The 25,904-nt window shown below is 39.1% G+C and overlaps 3 protein-coding genes across 4 annotated transcripts; 1 reads left to right on the forward strand and 2 right to left on the reverse strand.

Annotated features, from left to right (window-relative positions):
* Positions 1–2,981: 2,981 nt before the first annotated feature.
* Positions 2,982–5,139, forward strand: LOC139954616 (uncharacterized). Its single transcript, XM_071954513.1, has one exon. The coding sequence runs from the start codon at positions 3,838–3,840 to the stop codon at positions 5,065–5,067; it is 1,230 nt and encodes a 409-aa protein (XP_071810614.1). The 5' UTR covers positions 2,982–3,837; the 3' UTR covers positions 5,068–5,139.
* A 669-nt stretch (positions 5,140–5,808) lies between these two features.
* Positions 5,809–7,143, reverse strand: LOC139954688 (uncharacterized protein F54H12.2-like). Its single transcript, XM_071954606.1, has one exon. The coding sequence runs from the start codon at positions 7,141–7,143 to the stop codon at positions 5,809–5,811; it is 1,335 nt and encodes a 444-aa protein (XP_071810707.1).
* Positions 7,144–11,607: 4,464 nt separating this feature from the next.
* On the reverse strand, positions 11,608–18,716 carry LOC139954615 (uncharacterized). Of its 2 annotated transcripts, XM_071954512.1 has the most exons (4): positions 16,993–18,716; positions 16,456–16,675; positions 15,928–16,221; positions 15,653–15,779 (listed from the first exon to the last, which is right to left on the reverse strand). In XM_071954512.1, exons 1-4 carry the CDS (start codon positions 17,097–17,099, stop codon positions 15,762–15,764), a joined length of 639 nt encoding a protein of 212 aa, XP_071810613.1. In that variant the 5' UTR covers positions 17,100–18,716; the 3' UTR covers positions 15,653–15,761. The 2 variants fall into 2 exon arrangements, with proteins under 2 accessions (XP_071810612.1, XP_071810613.1); XM_071954511.1 differs by lacking the exons at positions 16,456–16,675; positions 16,993–18,716 and having other exon boundaries at positions 11,608–15,774; positions 15,928–16,050.
* Positions 18,717–25,904: the final 7,188 nt, after the last annotated feature.

Here is a 25,904-nt window from a genome sequence, read left to right on the forward strand (position 1 = left end):
GAGTGGTTCCAGACCTGGACCGAACGTGTTACGGGAGACCGCTCATGGTAGGTAGGACGGCTTTATTTTATATGGGGTAGACCCTCCAGTTTCTTCGGTTGCTGTGTTGCACCGCATTATTTTTGTTTGCTCTATTGTGAAAAAACATGTTTGGCGGAATAGATGTGATGTGGTTTTTAGGGGGAAATTTGCCAGTTGGCAGGCGCCTGCCATCCTGGAGGCGGTGAAGTCTAACATTCGCCTTGAAATTGAAGGCGATTTTCGCCGTTTATCTGGGGCTGCCTTTTTTGGACGGTGTTGTGCTGAGGAGGGGTTTTTCGTTTCGCTGCGTGCTGGTCGTCCTTTTGTAGTTTTTTCAATGTTTCAGTGGGGGGTTGGGCGTTTTGTCTCTGCATGTCGGCGGGCGTATGTTTTATTGGCTCGCCTGACCTGACTTTCGTTTGTCAGAATGGGATGGTTCGGTAGTGCCGTTTGGCCGTGACGTTTTGTATCACGCATGGCGGGTCACGTAAAAAGCACAGAAAAGTGGCATTTTTTGAAGGTTATTGCCAGGATTGGTGTCATGTTGCATGTGTAAATAAATCTTTCGAGTTGCCGCTCTAAATAATCCGTTACATCATCAAAGTTTGGCAAGCAGTTTCCATACTTCCATACAATTGTCATGAACATTAATGGTGGGCCAAATCCAGACTGAGTCAATATAGCTACAGTAAATGACTATTTATGTTGCTGCGTGTGTATACATTTGTACTGAACACATTCAAAGGGAGCTAACACATAGCACAATAAAATTAATGGCATCATCTAAAATTGTGTACGGAAAAACTTTTTGTTTGCTTCTTGAAAGGATGGCTCTGGGGCCCCGGGTTCAGCTGTTTTCCACACAGGTTACTTTCCGCTGAACAAATTCTTGTGCGGAAAACAACCCTTTTTTTAACTAACCTGTACACTATATTTTTCATCAATTTTAGGATACCAAATTCAGGCAGGATGATGAAAATAACATGAGAAAGTATCAAAGAACGTCGATAAAGGATGATTAGACTGAGTTCATGTCAGAACAGTTAAGGTGCTTTATTATTTACAGGAGGCTTGGGGTGTTTGTTATTAGGGATTATTTACGAAGTATGAGGCGGTCGGCGGATAAAAGGGCAAAGGGACGCCCGCGTTATGAAGGATTGAGTATCTAATAAAGTATTCAGACTGCGGTCCGCGTAATGATGGTTTATTTTATTTTTTTTAAAGGCGGTATCTTTATTGATTTTACCGTCATGTCGCAACGACACATATATTACTTTCTTTAACAAGATATTGTTCAAAAAGTATATTGGCTTGTATTTCGGAGACCATCCTTAATCTTCCACTGTTTATACTTTTCTGTGAACCCCCTGCTAATCCTTGAACAAAAGCGCAATAGCCAAGTATGATCGGAGTACGGCAATGAATAGTGCACAATTAAGTAACAATGCTTGTCATGAGTGTAACCAATAATAGCTTTGGGTACAATTGGAGATGTACAGCAACGTCAATCAACTTGTGTAAATCATGTTATTATGCAACAATGTTTAACAGGTTATTTCTTCTTCTGTTTGTTTGGTTAATTTTGGGGAAGCTCCTCCGTACCGTTTCACTTTCTTCTTTTTTTCCACTATATACTTCAGTAATGGGTCGCAGGGATTTAGCATTGATTCGGTCCCAGCGAAACTTTTACTGGACATGTGCTCCCTGGAAGGAAGAACAATGTGATGCCGTCCAGTTGAGAGAGGCTGTTGGGGAGGATGTTGAGCCTATGACAAGTAACGACGAGAGTCATTTGGATGTACAGGTCAGTTGTAGTGTGATATTTATATACCAAACTAAAATCACAAGATCACAACATAATTTCAATGCTTTACACATATATTTCAATGCTTTAAATATATCTTTCAATTTCATACACAGGAACAACCAGACCCTACTTCGGACGTTGCCTTGGACACTCCAATTAGGTACACATTCCTAGAAGGCGGCTCAATAAGAGGCAAGAAGAAAGTATTCGACAGCCTGGGTTACTCCTAAAATTTGAGGAATATAAGTAAGGTAGGCTAAATTCACATGAAGTGCACCATTTTTATGCGTTTACCTATTTTTTAACATGCAATGTTTGCCTTTTCTGCAATTCAGATCATTGGAAAATCTAAAAGGCTACCAAACTTCTTAATACGAGGGTACATTAGTAGTATAGAGGGCCCCGGATTGCACCGGTGCAATCCCAATTTTGGATGTATCTTGATTGTCATAATAGATGTACCCCCTAAGATCACACCCGTGCAATCCCAACTTGTGATGTACCCCGGAAAGATGTAGCCATTATGATGGTACCCGTACAATCCCAACTTGTGATGTACCCCCGGTAAGATGTAGCAACTTTGATCGCACACAGTACAATCCCAATGTGTTATCGATTGAGATTGCCTGTCACTGAGATGATCACACACACAGTACAATCCCAATTTGTTATCAGTTGAGATTTAGTACAATCCCAATGTGTTATCAGTTGAGATTTTCTATCACTGAGATGTGGCCACCAATGATCGCACCCGTGCAATCCCAATTTTTTATCAGTTCAGATTTTCTGTCACTGAGATGTAGCCATCAATGATCACACCCGTGTAATCCTACTTTGTAACGGACCCAAATTCCCGATAACTGAGATGTGGCCACCAATGATCGCACCCGTGCAATCCCAATTTTTTATCAGTTGAGATTTTCTATCACTGAGATGTAGCCATCAATGTTCGCCATAAGTACTGAGTAAGAAGGATCGTCTTTCATGTTATGGGATATATTTACATGCATTGCTTGGCAATGTGATATATATATATTTATAGATATATATTTATATACATATATTTATAGATATATATTTATATATATATATTTATAGATAGGTAAATAGATAGATAGATACATTTGTAATTCAGTCGTGTTGATATAAAGAGAATGTTTTGAGGTCACCGTAGTTTGCACACACACACAAACCTAACATACTAAAACAAATATGTTGTTGTGGTCGATAAAAGTCATCGGATATGTTTATTGTTGGTTACGAACCTATTTTAATTTTTATGCAATGGATAATGATACAACGTTGACGGTCAATCAACGGGGATTTTCAAGAAGTAAAACGATGAAAAGAATCTATTTGAGTCTAGTGCGCCATCGATTGGGGATATATCAAGATATTGGTAAAAGCGATTATATTGTGCAGAAAGCAATATGCGTTGCTGAGATGGTGAAACAAGAAGCTTCATGGCCCTGGCTTTTAGCGGGACCTCATACTGATAACATGGATGCTTTATACGAGACAGTTCAGCGAGATAATTCACCGACACATATAGTAATATGTCTATATTACGCTATCGAAGTGGAAGTACATAGGAGTCGTTTGGATGCCACTAATTATCGATCATGGTTTCCGGTTCTTGTACCGAATCATATAGGACATTGCGATTGGGATAGTTGGGCTAGAGAAATTTGATAGTATATTTTATTTGACTAGGCTAATGACCCATATTTTTCTCAAGGACATTGGCTTGAAACATACGGCTAATTGGACCGTGAAGGGAACATACGAAGTTGCGGGACTAGTTACGTAATTATATACAAACGTAATTGCTCTTATATTGAAAGGGGGGCCAGCATCTTCATTCAAGTGTTTAGAAATATTCCGACTTTAAACGTGTCCGGACATGTTGATTATGAGGGTAGTTATCGCCTATAAAAATATCAAGACTACAAATCAACTTAATCATTCCATCAACTGTATTAACCCGGTGTATACTTATACATATCGTTATGGACGACAGTCAGGTCTTACCAAAGTTATCGGATGAAGCATACAGTGTCGGCTGGCGTTCTCATTTCAGCTTGAAGGAAAACCGACCATACTTTTTCAATATACAGACGAAGGAATCAAAGTGGGACATACCCATCGTCGAAGAATCTACCATACTCGGAGAGTCTTTTGAAGACACGGAAGCTCAAACAACGCAATATTCACCGGAGAATAAACCACCCGAGCCTACCCTACAAGACGATAGCCGAAAATTAGGGAAACCAGACCAACGGCCAATTATTGAATTTGAGAACCGGTTTCCATTAGTCGGTAAGCGACACGTTGTGGTTAAACTATTCAAGGGGGTTCCATATATCAATATACGGGAATACCACTGCGACGGGACTAAAAATAAACTTTTGTCGGGAAAGAAAGGGATTAATTTACGTACAGAGGAATGGAGACAATTATACGAACAAAAGGATCTCATTCATGATTCGATAAGAAAACTGAAGGACGTTAAGATTCGCAATGCTTTTGGAAAACCCGAACAACGCCCTATGGGTGAATCTGAGATATGTTTCTCCATCGGAGGTAAGCGGCGAGTTGTAATTAAATGTTTCCGAGGGTCTCCATACGTTAACATTAGAGAATATTACAGTCACGGCGGTGATAAGCAAAAACAACTCCTACCCGGAAAGAAAGGAATTACTCTCAGGGAAGATGAATGGATAAGATTATACAAACAGATGGAACTCATAAAATCTGCCGTAGAGACTTTGAAGCGACCAAAGAAAAAGGATGGTCATACACAAATTGATACGATGAAAAACGTTGTAGAATTTATTTTCGCCGCAATGCTCGATGCTATTGTCAATGGTTGCCTGAAGGAAAATTGTGAAGGTTGTTTAGAAAATTATCCCTCACAACTGGACCATGCCTGCCTAAATTACGGATATATCGAAAATCTCAATGACGCCTACTTCAAAGATTTTCATCACCTAATACAAGACGAATGGGTCGTTGGAGCTGCGCGAGAATACCTGAACAATACCATCGATGTCAACACGTTGAAGACGACGGTTGAAAATATTCGCAAACAGTGGGGGTGTACACCACAACTGGCGTGCGATGCAATGGAGAAGTCCAAGCTGGAAGAAATTGTCCGAGATAAACTGCAAACGGACTTTGTTGCGAGGTGGTTGGGTCAAGTTGATTATAATTCTATAGAAATATCGTATACATTGTAATAAGTTATATCAAAGTATGGTGTTTGGGTTTAATTGACATTACCAATTTGAATTGACAAAATAACACTTTAAATATAAAGAAGAAGAAAAATATATTACATTTTTGTTTTCATTTTATTTCTATATATTATCACGATTCATATGTATCCCGAATACCAACTGCTAAGATTGTTAAAACCATCACCGTAAAAATTAATATCAAGTTAGTTAAATGTCATTTGAGTCCAGAGGTCGCCGTCTGACAGCCTTTTGAAGTCCTATGCATTGGATATTCTATACACGGAAAATGTCGATCAATGAATCCGTACACCATCGTATCGTTGATTTCAGATCGTGGGGTAAACCACGAGGTAATATTCTCCATACTCAGACCTCTGCTTTTGTGTAACAAATAGAAAATAACGTATTGTCCACAAACCGTAGAATATAAACCCTGTAGACTTTTATCATTAAAACGTTGGTTGTAACAGTTTCGATCTAAAAACGTTTGTATTTCCGGCGTTAAAGGTGGTAGCCCGTATGAATCAAAATATTCGCCATGGTTATCCTTTGAAATGAAAATAGCAACCCAATGAGCTCCTGGCAGATAACTCGGATCTGTATTAACCACTATTGCACATGGGAGGTTTGGTTCAAAATCGTTCAAGTGGTCGGAAGGGAAAACTCCTTGGAAATAAGGGTTGGAAAATGTATCAATACGCAAAGCGTGTGCGATTTGATTAGAATCCATCGCTTGGAATCTTAACTACTGTAATCGAACAAAACATTACGCGCTCGGTCTATCTCTATGATATTATCAAGCTCCGCGTAAACAATAACATTTATCGTGGTTGTCAAAGGTTTGTTAAACTGTAATTCCATACGAAGGTTTCCTTGCTTTACGAGATTAAAATGTCCTCCGGAGGACAAGTCTGGAGTTAGGTCGAATGCGTACAGTGTGTAACCTTTGGAGTATTCTTCTCGACTGATTGCGTTTCCTTCGTCGTGATTGGCTTTATCTGTCCCTGAAAACAGGGTGTGGTATGCTCTGATATAGGTCCCATCAGAAGCTGCTCCAAAGTTTGGTTTCAGTGGTTTATGTGGGATTTGTTCGCCATCCAAGTAAACGGCTAAGAAGTTTGCTCCAAAGTGGTTAAAATTGAAGGGGTTTTGCTGATACGAGCCATTGAACGCCGTGTTACGGACGCAACCGACAATCACTCTCTTAGGTAACTGTCCTAAGAAAATGTGATCTTGCACAAACGACATATTCCCGACTGGGACCGATAACATTTTGGTTACAACCCGTCTTACGGGGTATTTAGCGGTAGATTTCTCAAGGGCCCGTTCGTGTCCAAGAGAGACAGCGGGGTTCAACTTCACTTTCCGAACAAACAAAGACGCATCTATGATAATGACTTTATATTTCTCGTCGGCATCCCCAGACATCAGACAAAATTCATCTTTGCTCCTAATCAGTTTTAGTTTCATAGTAACGCCATTTAATAAATATTTTTCTTGAAAGAAGATATCGCTGTGGATACATCCGAGCATATCAACCGTCTTACTCTCATTAATGAAAGAGTGTCGTTTTTTCAATCCGAAGTTCACGACGTCATCGGTTGCTAATGGGCTTGGTTCATCCATCCTCCCCGCGGTATCTTTATAGAATAGACCCGAAGTCAAATAACTTTGTTTCGCCTCTGATCCATAACTCAATAAAGTTTCGATCATTGCCCGATAAGGATATGTCGGGGTGGATGTTGAGATTAACCGCTCGTTTAGTGACACGTCAACTTGACTAAATAAAGATTGTATAAACAGATTGACTGGGCCAACTGATGATGTATTCGCAAGATCATCACCATTTGCTTGAGTTATTTTAGCCTTGACGTACAGCTGCGTTTGTGCCAAATCGATATACTCCTCTCCCGACCCTGATATGTTAAATTCGAGCGCTCCATTATCTGTAATATTTGCAATTGGGTGATACTCTATCCATTGCCCCTTCTCGATACTTGTCTGCGTGGGAGGTAGGACAAACAAGTCCAATTCTGACTTCGTACACTCACAGGAATGATCATGTAGCAGCGACATAGTGCTTTGTGTCTAATCAAAAATATCTCGAGACCTCTTCGCTACCTTGGTTTGTTTGTTTCTGACTGATGATGACGACCGCTTGCGCTTTTTAACTGCTAATGAACCACTCACACGGGAGACGGTTTTTTTAGCTACTCTCTTTCCGGCTGCGATACCTCTGGTCCTCGCAGATTGTCTCACCGATCTTCCGTCCAGAACATCACCAGCAATTTCAACACCTGTGCGCAATGCTTCTTTTCCTAACGCTGTAGCCCCCCTTTTAAGAAGGGGTACCGCTGATCGAAATAAACCGCCCAGTATGTTACCAAGGCCATGTCCTCTTTGAGCTCTTGCGCCGTGAAAGACTGGTAAACCATTGCCCACCTGATTAAGATAATAGTGTTCGTAGTCACGTGGACTACTGTGAAATTGCGATCTAGGCATGATGAAATTTAATTTTTCAAATAAATTGAGGTGCTCTACGTAGTCTGAAATGTAGTGTCACGATGACATTACCTCGTACGAATGGTATATTTCGACCTGTGTTATCCCTTATATCGAGTTCTATAGTATCGATATATTTCTGTTTGATAGGATGATAGTAAATATTACTGAAAATCGAACTTACATCATCTCCAAATTTGCCAGTGACATTGATTACGCGGAGCAGGGCTACTTTTGAATGACCCACGGCGTGAGGTTCTACAATATCACAATAAACGTACAAATTATGAATGTGTTTCATATCTAGGGGGTTGTCTATCGTGAGGCTCTCCGAAACCGTAGTCGTCGTTTTGAACCCTAGGATTTCCGCAAGTCTTCCTCGAAATCTCACTTGACAGTTCTCATCGAGTTCAATGCGTAATCTCCTAGTTTTCCCGTTATAGATATATCGAATTTTTCTGGGGTAATTAGTTGCCAATGCTGCAACTAGTGATGCTGTGTCCTCATAAAAACCCGGGTCGATTGTTTTGCTCCACCACTGGTGGCCATTAACAGTATAAGAATATTTGATGAATTTATCGATGTTATACCATTGATGCGGATATATCATTTCTGCTAATCCCACTTCCCATTCTCCTTCTAAAGAAATCGGCTGTGGAAGTTTCACGCGGTAATTCGTCAATGTATTGTTTGGGTACACAGTCGGTGAGCTGTTGCTCGGTAACGTTACATAAAAAGAAGCCATGTTACTCTCATTAACTTCGTAGCAAAATGATCAGTTCAAACAAAATCATTACCTTTAAATATTCTCAAATTTGTAGACATCTTTTACCCAACTATTGAACTTAGAAGGGTACCCTTGCCACTTTACAAAAAATTCCTTCACACCCTTTCTAGTGCGACGTCTTATTATTTTTTCGATGCGATATATATGATCTTTTTTCGACACCTTTTGTAATTCGTGTTCATAAAAAGTACCTTTGATGGGTTCTCCGTCATAATCCTTGATTCTATATACTGGGGGGTTACGTGGAATTCTTTCCGGTACGGTGAACACTTCTTCCGTCCACTGAGGTAAGTAACTTTTACGGAAAGGCTGCGTTGTCATACTGATGCGAACTGGGTCCTCAACATTGAATCTGAAGCTTTCTTTCGATATATCTTCGTTCAGCCCGTATAATTTTTGCCAAACTTTTTCCTGATTGTTACGATTTACATCTAGTGGAGCAATACCTATACTACGATGAATGCGTCCATTGTAACCTTCGAGGAACTTGTCCAATACATTAACAAAAACGCGTGTACCGTTTGCGGTAAAGTATCTCCACATTTTTGTTTTCAGAGTGCGATTGAATCGTTCTACTATCGAAGCTTTGGTCTCGTTGTTGGTTGTAAAAAAACGAACTTTATTAGCACGAAGAAATCTTTGAAAGTGCTGGTTTGTGAATTCACTTCCCTTATCCGTTTGTAATGTGACGGGTTTGCGATGCTGCTCGTCAAATATTGATCGGAACGCATGGGCGATGCTTTTCCCCGTTTTAGTTTGCAGTGGTCTAGCCCATGCAAATTTCGAGAAGATATCTATACAGGTTAGAATATATCTGGAACCTTTATTATGCTTTGCGAAGGAGGAAACGTCGACTAAATCTGCCTGCCATTGACTGTCTATTCCGGATACGATAACTCGATTACGTCTGAATTTTTTTTCGGGAGGGCTTGTGTAAAGTGTATGTATCTCGGCTACTCAACCACTCTTTGATATCTGACGCCCTGATTTTCCGACCATCATTCTTCGCGGCTTGCTGAATTGCACCAACACCACCGAAAGCAGCGGGATGAGAAGGATCGTAATATAGATTTTCTAGATACTCCTCCATCTGTCGCATCGATGACGCGAACCGAGCTCCCACAACACGCCGACGGACAGAACACTTTGTGTAGCGATAATGTCAATGATATCCCACTCCCTGGCCAACAACCCATGATGAAGGTTCAAACAAAACTAAAAAGAGGGTAATGTTTCATTTCCTTTAATACCTTTCCCATTGTTTCCTTTTTTTCCGATTTTTCAGAGGAGAGGATTTTTGCCTTTTATAGGGTAAATGGTACGCCGAACTGTATAACGCATTCTCATCGTTGATAGCTTCTGAGTGTTCAGGGGGTGAGGGCTGTCTTCGACGGAGTGTATGTTGATCTTCTTTACTCATCCATTGAGTAATTTCCCGCCAACGACCTGGGTTACCAATGAGTTCGTGGGGGATATTAAGTTCGGCTAAAGCTTTAGAAAAATCAACGATACCGATAGTTGGGGATAAAGATTTTCTCTTCCGCAACACTTCATTCATTAAATCAATCATATTCGACCCTTTTATAGTTCGATTGTCAATAACTAACTCCCCTTTATTGTTCCAGCTAAGTATGTTATCGTTAGACATAATCTTCTTCATTAGTTGTTCTGCTTTATTTTTTAAACCTTTAGGGATACTCTCTAGCACATCTTGTTCAAGAGTGTTTGGCGCACTCCTTTCAGGGGAAGTTTCCGATTGTTCGGGAATCACGCGGACTGTTGGTGGTGTGTTAGCCTTTGCGTCGTATGTCATGTAACGTTGTAATAAATCACTGTACCGTTTCATTTTAGCTGTATCATCGAGGTTTTTATCTGTCAACACCGAGGATAGATTTTCTTCGAGTAGCTGCATTTTAGATCTTTCCGGTGCCGGCGTTGGAGTCGATTGTATACGATTAAGATAATCGGGTGAAACTAGAACAAGTTTCTTCGTGTGTTCCATTTTATTCTCATTTCTTGAATAAGATACTTCCGAGAACGCCGATTAGAGGTGGTAATAATGCAGCTAGTAATGACCCACCTCGCTGCAACAAGATTTTCTTTTTAGAAGCTACTGAAACGCGCTTTTTTGAAAGTGATCGCAATTGGTTGCGATGTTTTAATAGTCGCTTCTTCTCGTGTCTCTTGAGAGGGACGTTTCCGTTCAATGTATTGAGGGCCCCCTCACAAATACAGTTAATCAAGTCTTTAGAAGCTCCGTGGATGAGGCCCTGTCTTTGTTTTGGAGAACCTTTTGCCAATACTTGCAAATATGGTCCGTGCTTTTTCCACCGACGCATGATGACAAAATGATCAGAGCCTTTTACGTCTCTTCTTTTTAACTATTTTTTGACGTACGCATACTGAATTTCGCTAGGGAATATTTGAGTTCTCAAACGGAATTGTTCCGAAGTACCACTCTTGAGATCGATGAAGAGATAACCATGGGGTTTACTCGTTGCGTCTTTGTAAGCTTCTTGTAAATATTTTGGGTTCTCGGGAAACATTTGACGTGCTAGGTATGAAATTTGCGATGCATCTCTAGGATTTTTAAACAATATGAGATAGTGACAATTCAAACTTATCGTTCTACTTTCTCTACCTTGATTAAATAAGTTTTGACTGACTAAAATCACTGATAGGTTCTTATGATGACTCCCTTTTGTAAACAAATTGCTTATTTTCTTATCATTGGCAGTTTCACTCATTAAATCATCGAGTATAATCAGATTTCGTTTGGATTTATCGAGGTAATCATCAAAGGATTGTGGTACGCCTTCTATAAATTGAATAGAGTCACCTAACGTAACTACGAGTTTCTCGTAAAGAGGTTGATATTCACCATAAAACCATAAAATTTTATTCGGTGGTTCATGAATCAATTCCTTAGCTTGAATTAATAATTGAGTTAGAAAGAATGTTTTTCCACACTGAGTTGGTCCAACTATATTACACGTGTACGGGTGTTGTAGTCGTGGATCCATATTTAAGAGTGTGCCTTACGGAGATATCACTTTTGGTTTTATGTCATATGAAAATATACCATACAAACGCACCTTTGAGTCGGAAGATTGAAAAGCAATCTAAAATATTGAAATATAAAATCGAATATGAAATCTATCGATTATATTATTTCCTCAGTCTATCACCCTTGGACCATGATCTTTGTAATTAAGAATCGTAGAGAAAACACACACAACATGATCATGATCGTGTGAAATTATTAACGTCTCGCATTGCAACAGATTATGTACACCAACCACCAAATTGTAGATGCAGATAACATAAACAATTATTTATATACAAATTCGAAATATTCAAATATCGCACTCAAATATAACAATATTATAAATAGAAAATGAGACATATTCTTCGGTGATCTGCTGCAAATATATGTATAATTTTGACGTAGTTCATTTGACACATTTATACATCTAATGGTTCGGTCGATATGCCGTCTTTGAGTACCTTGCGTTTTATGTACAAATAGGAGAGGGCCGTCTTTTGCTGAACATATGTTTGCATTTTATTACCATACAGTCTGAACCCCCTATTTTTCATTTGGATTGATGATTTTGTATCCAAAACGCGTAAATAATTTTCTTTCGTTAGATCACCTGTATTTCGATTGATACCTTTGCAGCTAACTTTATCTTTGCTAGATCCAAAACAGTAATAACATTTACTCGAAAGAGAAATAATCCCATCGCCCTCCCACTCTAGCTTAAATAACCCTGGAGTACGCTTGTCATATGCCTTGTTTTCGGGGGTGTCGGTTCGAGGGAACCATTTATATTTATCCCGTTCAAACTCGGAACGCATTCCTGGTTTAATAACGGACTCCAACGAATCCCCGGAAATGGCTAAGTATGCTGAATCGGTGTCCATCTCACAATATTCAAAATCTCTAACATCAACGAATTTGAGCATAAAATCATAATAAAACTGTAACATTCTTAATTTGGCATACTGATATACAAAGTATCCTATTTGTATCGGTAAATCTAATTTGACTTTACGTACATATTGCTCAACTTCATAAATATTTGATGTGAGTTGAGTCAACCGTCTAAAGAATGGGTCATTAACTTTTTGAAAAACATTATTTTCGTCGCAAATGCTCACATTAAGATGTTTTTCTTTATTGGTCACGGTTTTTCCGTAGGCCGAATTTCCCATTAACTTTTTGGTGTCGGAGATAATACTCTTAGAAGGGTCTTTGTCACCCTCCCTCCTCGCATTGCTGACTTCCTCACCGAACTCTTTGAAAACAGCTTTTGGAATGAACTGTGTAATTTGATGTATTTTGGTAACAACTAGTCCGTGCTCGAGATACCACCGTAATAATGGGGTAGCTATTAGTATATTCTTACCACTCATGCTACCAATTAGAGTTCGGCGTGGATGTTTAAGTAAACCGTTCGATTCAGCAAAGTTAGCCATTTCCTCTCCGATATCCCCGATACTTACTTCTATATTCTTAAAAATGGGGGGCATTTCGGCAAAGTGTGACTTTAGACTATCAGGTACTGTAATATCGCACTCGACTGCCCCGAATATTGTGCCAGCCTTAATGTAGGTTATAATCTCACCCTCCGTAATTGTCCATTTATCTTTTAAGGGGTATGGGAATAGTGCATCTAGAAATGATTTAATCTCAGGGGTTTCTTTCTGTTCTAGTTTCCATTCACACTCCCATTTTTGAATGAAATTGTAGCCTAAAGATTTTAAGTATTGATTTTTGGCGATCGTTTCGTTATACAATTCAGATAACGGGATATCTCTAACCTCATTATGTGTTTTATTCTTATTCAACTCGCACGGGTGGCCATGCCAGTAACAACCGTGAAACTGGAAAATTGTTGGCTTCACTCCATCGTGGCTAAATCCATCAACGGGAAGTTGTCGTCTGCCCAAACGCACTTCCTTCCCGTTAAGATTGTGTTTAATATGAACCCCCCTCATCTTACCCTCCCACTCCAACCACCCCACAGCCATTCGTTGCATGTAATGAGTATATTCCCCTTTAAAACCGGTTTCCGCTCTACGTCTTAGTATGAATCCCGTTGGCATGTCTTGCATTATTGCCCAAAGATAGAGAGCGTTAGCATCAAAACCTAAAATTTTCTTACATAATTTGTCACCTCTTATTTTAGTTTTATTTTTTTCTTGATATCTATTGAATATAATCGAGGGCCCCCCAACAACATTGCTCTTAAATAAACTATATAGATCTTGGTGTTGTTTTGGAAATAAGCAAAAGAAATCCCCTTTAACACCCTTGAATAAATACCTGAGGGTTAACCCCGGCACGGAGATTCCCTGTTTGAACATGTCAATTTCTTTGTCCTGGTAAAATGCGAACATTTTTGCAAGGGCTTCTATGAACGGGACAACATCCTTATTATTGTACCATACTAAAAAATCCTGAAATGTTTTCATGTTATTTTCGACCCAAACCTGTTGACAGTATTGATATTCTCCAATAGAGATATTTGTATTCTTCAAAGTATTGAAAAAAGCCTCGTGGGGTGGGAGCGACGTTTTAGATAATTTGTCCAGATCATCCACCCAATCGTATGGAAAGAAACCCTTTTCCTCTTTACACTTATAGGCAGCTAGAAATTGCGCGTAACTACACCCTGGGGCCAAGTAGTTCTTAATATCTAGAAACGTGAACCATTTACATGAAACCGACATATAATCATTGCAGCGTTTAATAAGGCGCCGAATACCGGGTTGAGAGTCATCCTCATCACGCATGTCATGGACGCTCTGGTACAATAAACCTTTTATTACGTTAATGTCATATTTACCCGAATTAAACCCGATCACTGGAATTTGCCTACAGTAATTCATAAAGGACTCAAGTAATGATTTTAAATTTATAAGTAGGTTCTTATCACCAACCTCCCCGTTTTGATTTTTTAACTCTATTTCTTCCGCCGCAATTTTTTGTTTTAGACTTGTTATAACCGAAAGAAATAAGCCACCAGTAGTAAGAGCTAGAAATGCACTTTTACTAATTTCGATGCAGTATGTTACAAAGTTGTTCATAAGTTTAGAAGTATCCCCATCAGAAACGAAACATTGAGGTGTGGTATAACCAGGAACGTTCGAACAAACGCTAATACTAAGGAGTTTATGTTGTCCGACAAACTGGAGTTTGGGACCCCGTGACTGAATTATATCGGATTTATCGATATAGGTTTCAATATCATATGTAATTCTGTACGGGTAAAATCTTTCTGTCTGTGGAATGTGTAAGTCAATCGACTCTAATCTATCAAAAATGGATTGTGGTAATTGGTAAATACCACCGGGAAAGTTATACGTCACATGTTGTTTACAATGTGGTATGTGTCTCTGTAATTGTTTGCTATTTTTAAAAATTCGTCGACATCTAACACAATTAAATGCCCTAGAATACTGACTGATATTAGTTATATATGAGAAGGGGTCTTCAAAATAGTTAAGATACATTGTATCGGCAAATCTGCATGGGGATCGACGAAGTAACTCTGCGACAATTTCATCAGAGTTTTGTACGTCACAATTGTCCTCACCACCCGAGTTTTCTACATTCTCTTCTGATGATTTAGGCCTTAAACGATACACATAAATATTACATTGGAACTGTTTTTCTAGTTCACCCAGTTCTTGGAACGAAACCCCTTTGAAATTACGGACTGTAGCTTTACCTCCTACGGCGGCTTGATATTTATCAAAGAGATATTTGGGCGTTTTATTTTGGTTGGTGAGGTCCGATTTTATGTGATAGCTTAGGCACCTGAAGAAACACAGATTGTCTTTATACGGTTCACCAGTTGCTTGTTATGTTTAATATAGTTTGGTAAAGTATTGGGGGGCCCCCCTACAATCGGATTCATTCCTAATTTAGTGACATAGATAGTTAAATTAGTGATGTTTGGTGGTTTCTGGTTTGCTAATGCTTTCGCGATGTCGCTACAGTTTAATTGATTCAAGAAATTATCCATGTCTCTATTGTTTGCTATGACAATAGGGTGTTCGAACAGTACGTGATTGTTGTGCGAGGTGTGAAAATAACGCAATTCACGGGTTACGTTATCCCTCAACACAAAACCAGCAGACATATTCATTTTAAACTGAATAGTTTGGTCTATATGTACGGCATTGACTAAACTTGATATATAAGGTGTGTCAAATGAACTTAATCTAAAATTATACATATCTTGTACTCGCTGTCCCCTTCTGTGATGGGTCCTGATAGAGGTCCAGTTGTTCTCATATATGGTCAGCATTTCCGTCTCCATCCTCTCCTGTCGAACGGAGTCGGGGACCGTCATTGGGTCCTCTGCGAGCAGATCACCGTCTCCCTCCATCTCTATAAGTCTTGGCTATGCTAGGAAGAAAAATGATTGCATAATTTATTAAACAGTGTGCAAGTTACCTAGTATGTCAAAAATTAGTCCATGGGCGGAGAGAGAGAGGTGGAGAGAGACATTCGAAAAAAAAAGGGCCATAAAAACAGAAATATAAAAGTTAATCACCTCTTGGGCATTCTCCTCCTCCTCTTCGCCGTCATACCGCAATATTCTCCTACCTTCGTCGGCATCGTTAGATTTTCGAGGCGTATCGGTGGTGGCTGTTTGCAAGGTTTCCTCCTTCTTAGCATTGCAAAATCCCCGGCGTTGGCGATGGTGCCGATTCAGATTTGACCTAGTTTTAAATTTGGTCTTACACCGTTCACATGTGAGGGCGTGCGGGACATGTACGGCCTTCACGTGGCGCATCATTTTTCTCCGGGTGGAAAAATATTTTCCGCACCTGTTTTTACACTCGAACTGTGCAAGAGAGAAAGGAAAAGAACGTTATAATATTTTAATGATTGAACGAATCAAAAATATCTCCAATCAGTTGAACACTTGGCGTAGTTTGTATATCGGTTCCTGATACACTGTTAAAAGAAAAAGTTTGCTTATTATGCTCAACAGAGTAGGCAGTTTCGATAATGGAAAAAAAAAAAAAATGTCAATATATTTTACAGAAAAGTTATAATAACATGAAACGTAACGTACCTGTTTGTTTTCAATTGCCGTTAGGCGGTTCTGTGGTGTGTTTGGATTTTCAGTCGGGGAAGTCAGAGGTGTAATCTTAGCCAGACCATGCGGTGAACGATGGATCGGTGCCGGTCGTATGACGACGATTGGGTCGATCGGTGGTGGTGGTTGAGTAACCGGAGAATCGTTGCTTGTTGACGGGTGTTCGACGGATTTATCCGTCGATTGTCGATTTGCCCTAAGTAAAAATAAATGAATGAATAAAAGAATTAAATCCTATCCAAAAGTAATCGCGTAGGCCTACTAGTGACGGTTACCCTAAACTGATGACCTAAATGAGTTATTATTTTCTCTAAATATCTGCGATGATGCACAAATGATGATGAAATTTGAAATTGTAAATATCACTGTGCAACAAATCTAGAACGGTCATTATTTTGCTGTATTATTATGGTCATACTATTTCAAAATGTTTATTACATTTAAGTAAGGTTATTCGTTATTATGGGTATAATTTAAACCAGGAATAATGTTATAATGAATTTTAAGACTCACCATCTTTTCAAAAATTCCTCTCGTTGAATACGGGCTCTCTCTACCCGCTCTGCTCTCTCCAAGGCAGCTACCATCAGGGTTTCTTCATGTTCTGATAAATTCTCCATAGTCCGCTTGTTATTCAGGTCTTCGATAGTTTTCGGCTCGACAGTGAAGTGGTCGAATGAAGTTTCAACAAAATTACGGCTAATTTTTAAACAGCTATACGGACGGACGGACGGACTTTCTGAGCGACTTGCAGGTATACTTGTTTTACTTTATCTTTAGCTTAAACAAATCATCTTGATGGACAGTGAACAAAGATCAACTCAGTTCGTTAACTAACGACGTCTTTGTTATACATAAGGCGTGTCCAGGATAGTATTAAATATACGCTGGTCTCTTTGTGATCATGAACAAAAAGGGTATTACAATTAGACATCTACCTACCAGTCATAATTATTATTTTCTTAATGAGCGAAGGCTTATTCGTAATCCATGTTATCGAGTTCCATTAAACATACAGATACATGCTGGCTGTTTCTTTTCTTTATTCGTTACCGGTACTCAAGTGCCCATTATGTACGTGGAAATTTCACGCAGGCTTTGTTCAACAGGAAGACATTAAGTTAATCGGTTTAAACACTTAGACCTTCTTCCTCCCTCTCAATTAATCTTACCGGAATATCACTTAAAAGTTTCCAATAATATGCTGGTTCATGGAATATAATGGGAAAATGTTGCTCGTTCTTAAAACGCGTTGACTGAGTTATAGGAGACAAAGAATTTCACATTCGTTCACTCCACGAATATATATTATAATATATTGAACAAGTCTTAAACGATTCGAATATCCAAATATAATATTCTATTAATATACCGAAACTGTGGGCCTATACTAATTTACCTCTCGATTTACGAATTTCTTCCCTGTCTCATTGCTGAAAACTATCAAGAATATGATTTCAAATAAACCTGCTTAAGGTACTATCATGCGATCTCATATAAGTACCGTACTGGTGGGCGATCAATACATATATACATATATCAATAGATATCATCATCAATCCAATCATGGTCGGGAATGACCCAGGACTGTGGGCGATCTTTGGTGGCTACATCTCAGTTATCGGGAATTTGGGTCCGTTACAAAGTAGGATTGCACGGGTGTGATCATTGATGGCTACATCTCAGTGATAGAAAATCTGAAGTGATAAAAAATTGGGATTGCACGGGTGCGATCATTGGTGGCCACATCTCAGTTATCGGGAATTTGGGTCCGTTACAAAGTAGGATTGCACGGGTGTGATCATTGATGGCTACATCTCAGTGACAGAAAATCTGAAGTGATAAAAAATTGGGATTGCACGGGTGCGATCATTGGTGGCCACATCTCAGTGATAGAAAATCTCAACTGATAACACATTGGGATTGTACTAAATCTCAACTGATAACAAATTTGGATTGTACTGTGTGTGTGATCATTGATGGATACATCTCAGTGACAGGCAATCTCAATCGATAACACATTGGGATTGTACTGTGTGCGATCAAAGTTGCTACATCTTACCGGGGGTACATCACAAGTTGGGATTGTACGGGTACCATCATAATGGCTACATCTTTCCGGGGTACATCACAAGTTGGGATTGCACGGGTGTGATCTTAGGGGGTACATCTATTATGACAATCAAGATACATCCAAAATTGGGATTGCACCGGTGCAATCCGGGGCCCTCTATACTACTTACATTATGAAATAAATGTTTGTTTTCAGATGGATCAATTGCATGGAGATGCCCTGTTCGTTCGAAGGACATACCCTACTGCCCTGCCAGTGTGAAACAAACTGGAGATACATTCACCAGGAGTCAGAAGGGTCACCTACACGAGGCAATGCAGGGGTCAGAAAGTGTGGCAAGAATAAGAGAGGAAATCAAGGTACATAGCTGTTGGATATAATTATGTATAGATATGTTTTGGGCATTAGTCCTTACCCATACACGGTTACTGTCATTTTTCTCATTTGCGAAGTGCAAAGAAATTGAGGCTAAAATGGGATTGAAACACTCCTCTTCATATTTCTCCCAGTCAGTTAGTTCAGTTCCGATTTCATTACTCTTTTTATCATTTAATAGGATTCTGCACTGAACCATCCAAAGGAGAAACCAAGTCGATTGGTTAGCCAGGCACTAAGTGCACACCTTCCGGAAGGCGATCCACGGAATTGCCCTGGCTGTCATGGCTCGCAGAAGAAGAAAGGACTACAGAAAAGTGATGAAGGCAGTGAAGGATGCCCTCCCTACGGAACCAAAAGTGAAGCGAATGGTAATGGATTTTGAGGCAGCAATGTGGAGAGGAGCTCAATTCATCTTCACGAATGTCAGCATTCTGGGGTGTCATTTTCACTGGCGCCAAGCAGTGTGGAGGAAGGTTAAGAAAGAAAATTTCATCATTTCATTGGAAAGGTTTTCTTGTGTAAGTTGTGGTTATAGATATATATGTCTTTTATATGTTTTGTTATATGTTATTGTATTGTCATCAAGCTATCAACCTTTCCATTTTAGGTGTAAAATTTAGGCTTACGGACGGCATACCTTACTGACAGTGGCTGACAGTCCTTCATAAGAAAGATGATGGCTCTGCCCATGCTGCCAGTGGGACAAATCCGATCCCAATTTGATGTTCTGGCGGGGAGGCAGCGTCGGATGAAATGAACTCCCCTCTGCACGGAGACCCGGATGGGCAATGGACTGTGGGCACCTGATGCATGTATCGGAGATCCATCGTGACCAACAATGATGTAGAAGGTAATTGATTGATAGAAGTTGACAATTTATATCCTTTGAAGTAATTTTTTGAACTGTATTGTTTTAACAGTCATATTACCCAAAGTAAATTAATATCTGAACTTGTTGCAGACTTCTTTCTTTACAGGGTGGCACCATACTCTTAACAAGGAGGTAGGGGCTAAGAGTCCTTTTTATTCTCTTGTGTGGGCCATGTTTGAGGCAGCCAGCTATGTAAAACTTCAAGTTCTGCTTGTGTCAGAAGGTAAATTAAAGAGAGTGGAGAGGAAAGGGTTGAAAAACATCCAGAAGAAATTAATAAACTATTGAGTCGAATTTGAGGAGGGGACACGCTCCACGAATAGGTTGCTGCGGGCATGTGCAACGATGCTGGACAATTTGGTTGTTGGTTTGGCAAGCAGTTTCCATACTTCCATACAGTTGTCATGAACATTAATGGTGGTGTAAATCCACACTGAGTCAATATAGCGACATTCAATGACTGTTTATCCAAATTTCAAATTCAAATAAACTTTATTAAGCACCAAAAATGCCCAATTAAATGCTCGCAATAAGACAATACAATGATAACATGGAATAAGAATAATACAAATAGTATACATGAAAATACACAAAAAGGATACCATACTATGAATTGCATATATTAATTTAATAGGATAATAAGAATTCAAACTATTAAGAAAAAAAAGAATCGCAACTGATTGAAGGAATAGGAAACCAAACTCTCGAAAATGGTCAAACTATAAGAATCGAAACAAATAGGAATTGAAACCTAAAAATGAAAAATTTAAAAACCTATACGACAGTCTAACAGATCAAAAACGAAAGGATCAAAATTAAATTTAGAAAACAAACTTTAAAAGGCACCTAAAAAGCAACATACTGCTCCTAAACAGATAAAAATAAAGATAATATGCATAAGAGAAAAGAGACTATAGCCTAGTACGCTAAAAGGTGATCATAAAAACATTGCACAAAGCCTAGTTTAAAAACAATGAAATAATCAAACATAAGAATCGTAATTAGGAATATTCCACATTCAACCCTAACGAAACGCTGCCTATCTGGTGTAAGTATTATTAAAATGTGTGACAGCCATCGGAACGAAGGTGTGTTTGTAGCGGTTTGTACCAGCAGCTGGGAGCCTCATCCTACCACTCCGCCCAATGAATCGTCCAACGAGATCACTGTGTAACGGTCATCGGTGTCATCAAGCACGGTGCGGAGCTTACGTTCAAGGCAGGAATTATAGAAAGAATCGAGCGGCTGCTGATGATTCCCAATCAGACGTTCACATTTCCAGCCCAACACACAATACAATAAGTGAAAATGCTGGTAATGACGGAACGGTAGAATAATGACAGAAGGATAAGTTCAACATGAAATGATTTCAATTTCCTCAAACAGTATAGACGAGAATTTGACTTTCACATAATAAGATATATTATCTGACCAGCTAAGTTTGTCATTAACAACAACCCCTAAGTATTTATAAGTATGAACCCGTTCAACTGGAGAGTCAGAAATTATAATAGGATCGGAAATACTTATTGATTTCAGTGTAACTCCTTTGTTTTACTAACGTTCAGTTCGAGAACATACTGTGAAGAGTCATCATCAGTTATCAGACCAACCATTGCAGTGTCATCAGCAAACTTGACAATCGGGCACGAATCAGCTTCGGGTCTACAGTCAGATGTATATAGGGTGATCAGAAAAGGCGTTGGGGTGCACCTGTACTTGAACTCAGTGTTGGAAGATATTGATTGCACCCGCACAAACTGGGAACGCGTTGTAAGGTAGTCCAGAATCCAGAAGATCATAGGCCCAGTAACATCTATGGTCAATAGCTTGTTTGCCAACAAATGCGGCTGGATTGTGTTGAAAGCCGATGAAAAGTCAAAGAACATTATTCTTGCCGAGTTACTACTTTTTCCGCTCACCCCCTTTGACTTATTTTTATGAGAAACTGCTTTAGGGTCTACGTGGGAAGCTACACTGTCAATAATTGTTAAAAGCATACTCTCAGCTATGAAATTTTTAGAGGGCGGGCCAATTTCCTAGGTTTCGACGGTTCACCGTTGCTCACGTGACACGGTATTTGTAATATACTACCAGTGTACAGTGTAAACACGTAATGTATAGCACAGTTTCATGCAGTGGTAGCATAACACACGTAACGTGTATATTACGGCCGCGCTGTTGAGGTGGAAGACACAGGTTGCTTTATTGTGGGTCCCGATGACAAAAGCAGTGAGCGACAAAACGGACATGAAATGAAAAGTGTACTTCAGCTGGTGCTACGAACGTGGACAGGGTCTCCAAAAACGATCTACTGGAACAGAGATCGGGGATCGACAAAATGACCAATGTTACCTTCGCGGAGCATTTACTGGCATGGCATCATACAAGAAGGTGTGCAGCAAATTATGCTAACGACTAACGTTATATATTTACTATTTAGGCTACAGTATACTGTTTTCCGGCCGAAGTTTTTGGGTCTACCGTAGGCTTCCTTGATATTGTTCAATAGATCATGCTAGCTAGGCCTACTACTACTAGTACTACAAACTAAGGCAACTAATACACCGAGAAGTTTGCGAAGTTTGGAACACTGCGAAGTTCGGACACCCCTAAGAAATACACGATTTCACGATGAGACAACCTACAGCAAGAGCCAATTGCACGAAAAACTAAGAAGCTACAGTTATTTTCTCTCCAAAATGACCCAACCATATCAAGTATAGTTTCAGGTGATTTATACCATGAGATATAGTTTTGGGGTGTTTTAAGGCGTAGGTGTCCGAACTCCGCAGTGTCCATGCTACTGCAGTGCAGGCTGCTGTACAAACTGTGGCCTAGGCCGAAGATTTCATGAAGTGTTATTTATGCTTTTCTACTTCGTCTACTAAGCATGATCAGTATGGAAGTTTGCGGTATCATGTGTTTGGTTTATGATTTCGCTAGCTTTGCAAATATGAATAGGACTTAGCCTACATAAGTGTAATATGGATTTGGTAGGGAGATCTCCCCACAAGAAAATTTTAATCGAAAGAAAGGCAACTTCTCATGAGCGGAGCAATAGCAAAAGTAGGACTACTATAGCCTAGCTCCAGGCCCAGATTTATAAATTATGCACCATGGAGGGCCTACCTCAATTTGGTGGTGATTACCTGTCAAGGGCATTTTTGATATGGGCATATTTATTTTGTAACTGTAAGTCTAGTATGCAATGAGATACGTGAGGGACATGGGCCTATACGCAATAAAGTAACTGTTTTCATTTCCTACTCTAGTTTACCAGCACAATTATAGAGTTCTTAGCAACAAATAAATAAGTCTGACAACTTGAAAATTTACTGCATATTTGCATGCACGCTCATTCTCAGTTATAGACTACTAGTTTATGTAGCCATTTCAGTTTTCTCTTTTTTTGGGGGGTCTGAGAATGGGTTCTTAAGTAGTGAAATACCCTCGAATCTGCTGAGCAACTCCAAGATGAATGAAGTTACTAAGGCATTGGGTTCTTTTACTTTTTTAAGTCTAATATGCATAGGCTAGGGTTTTTACTTTGCTTCACTTGTTTGTCAATCCGCATAGCCACTTTAGCTGTGGATGATTCTCCACTTGCAAAGAAAAAATGTACGCATTCATTAAAACTCTTTCTATCCCAAATTAGAGTATTGCCTATAATACTCCCGACTTGGTATAGTAACTTAAAAAACGGTAGCGGCTTTTCCTGGTAACTGTAACTATGTAAAGTGATAACTAAGTTTTCCAAATTAATTCAAAACTCAAAAGCCTTCTCAGAAAGAAGCTACACTAGCTCTACAGGCTCCTTTGTTGAATTAGTGAAGGATACTGTTCACATATTTCTGCATTCATAACATGATAGTTTGCTATCATCGTTCTTTAATCATAAAATGAAGGACAACATAAACAAATCAATGTGACCAATAATTGTGAATGCCACCATTTTATGTTCGACAAAATTTATTACATTTAATTTAAAGGATACACCATGCATGGCACACTGACGCACATATTGTAGTTGTAATAACGCACCAAATATGCGCTTCATCGGACATGACGCACCATTCCGGGGGGTCGTTGAGTCCGTCTTACAATAATTGATAATTTCATCATGATATAGAAATTAAAGACATTTGCCAAAATATAACAACATCATAGGCTTCATAGCTCTACACATAATCTGATCATGCAGTTCCAAAAATTATACAAAATGAAAATGATACTACTGATTTGAGAGAGAACTAGAATGGTCGCCCATAATATACCATATCATGTTTCTATAGTATCTTTTAAACACTTCATTGTTTAGGGCACACCTGTAGAATATTCCATAATTTTCAGTCTTGGAAATAAGCAAAACCTAGCTATATTTTTGAAAGCAATTATGCATCCCTGAACATGATGAAATTTGGTGACATATTAGTGTATGAGCAAGCCTACTGGGACATTGCCATTGTAACATCAAACGTTATGACATTTAGTGTATGTAAGGTATTAGTAGATGAGTTATAATACTCCAGGTGTATACTACTAACATAGAAATAAGAAATATCATAGAAATTGTTGCACATCACTAGTTTAGGTTTGCACTAGATTAGTAAATGAACCATTCCTGAATACTTGCAGAGTTGACACTAAACATACTGTAAATCATAAAGCAGATGTGATGAATTTATGCTGCCAATAGCAAAGTTCTGTATTAACTAGTAGTGTAATTACTGTTCTGTGCTTGCAAAATTGATTTCAATTGTTGATTATTTAGTGAAGGGCAAAATGTGGTATTCAGTAATTTATATTGGAAGTTATATAATTCACTATGTCATGGATTTGCTCACACTGGGCAGCTGCGCCCAGCAGTTCTGAATGCCGCCCCGCACAAACAGTATTTAACCTTTTTCGCCCAGCACTTTTTGATGATAATTTAAGAAGTTTTACCAGAACCAAAATCTGGGAGAATATATGGCTCAGAATATGAATATAGCACCACCTAAGCATACCTCATGTGCAAAATTTGTCCATTGGGGGGGTACCCCACCCATGAAATCCCTCTCCCAGGGTGTGGATCACACTACCGCCCAATCTGCCTGGCACTCAAATATTCATGAGCACTTCCCTGCTATGTGTACAGTATTGCATTCTGATATATTATTAACTTTGCACATCCCGGTATTATTTGTCTTTTTCAGGTGAAGGTGTGTGCTCAATTAAGAAACTCGAGAGGTTGGTATCCAAACTGGTCAACCAGAAAAGATAACACCAGTTCCTCAACAAAAGGCTATGCCCAACAGAGGCTGATGCAGCAATGCACTCCAGCAGCTATACCCCAGTGGTAATTTGTTGATGTACATACTGTAACCATTCCATACTGTAAATAAGTCTACATTTTAACTAGGTCTGTAGGTCTTGTAGTGCTAAATATGGTGCTAATAAAGCCACTGGACTCACTGGAGGTCTGTAAATGTGAGGGAGCCAAAAATGTTCCAACCCCACAAGTTAATGATAACAGTACCTGTAGTATTTTTCCTTATCTCTGAAAAATAAAGACATTTATCAATGTGCTACCTACCTGTCTTAAGCAGTTTGTGTTCAAAAATTGCACATTTATTCTTTTCTTATGTTTTCTTTTTATGTTTCATGATGATGTGGCATCATTTGTACATACAGTACTTGTGCACTGCTTAAAGATAGTTACTCTTAACTGCCTATACTGTAGTTGTCATCTGGTCAGGTTGTCATGTGCATATAGTTTCATATCAGCAAAGACATTGACATTTTTGGCAAATTTTGAGTGTGAGCTATATTTCTAGTTTAACATGTTAGGGGCATCATTAAGGGGTCTAATTTCACCCAGATTTGGACAATAATTTTTAGTTATTACAATGAGTGGAAGTTACAATCTCGGTGAATAAACAAACATAACATTTATGCTGGCTCCAACCCAGTTACCTTGGCTGTTAGCCTGAATGTCTCTTTTGCAATTAAAATCAAATAAATCATATCTTGGAAAATCATTTGAACAGGTATATCTTTCTGACACTTCTGTCCTCACACAATGCCATAAATATGTCTTTTTCCCATTTTCATTTCACA

This window comes from Apostichopus japonicus, chromosome 17 (assembly GCF_037975245.1).
Source record: "Apostichopus japonicus isolate 1M-3 chromosome 17, ASM3797524v1, whole genome shotgun sequence".
Lineage (NCBI taxonomy): Eukaryota > Metazoa > Echinodermata > Holothuroidea > Aspidochirotida > Stichopodidae > Apostichopus > Apostichopus japonicus.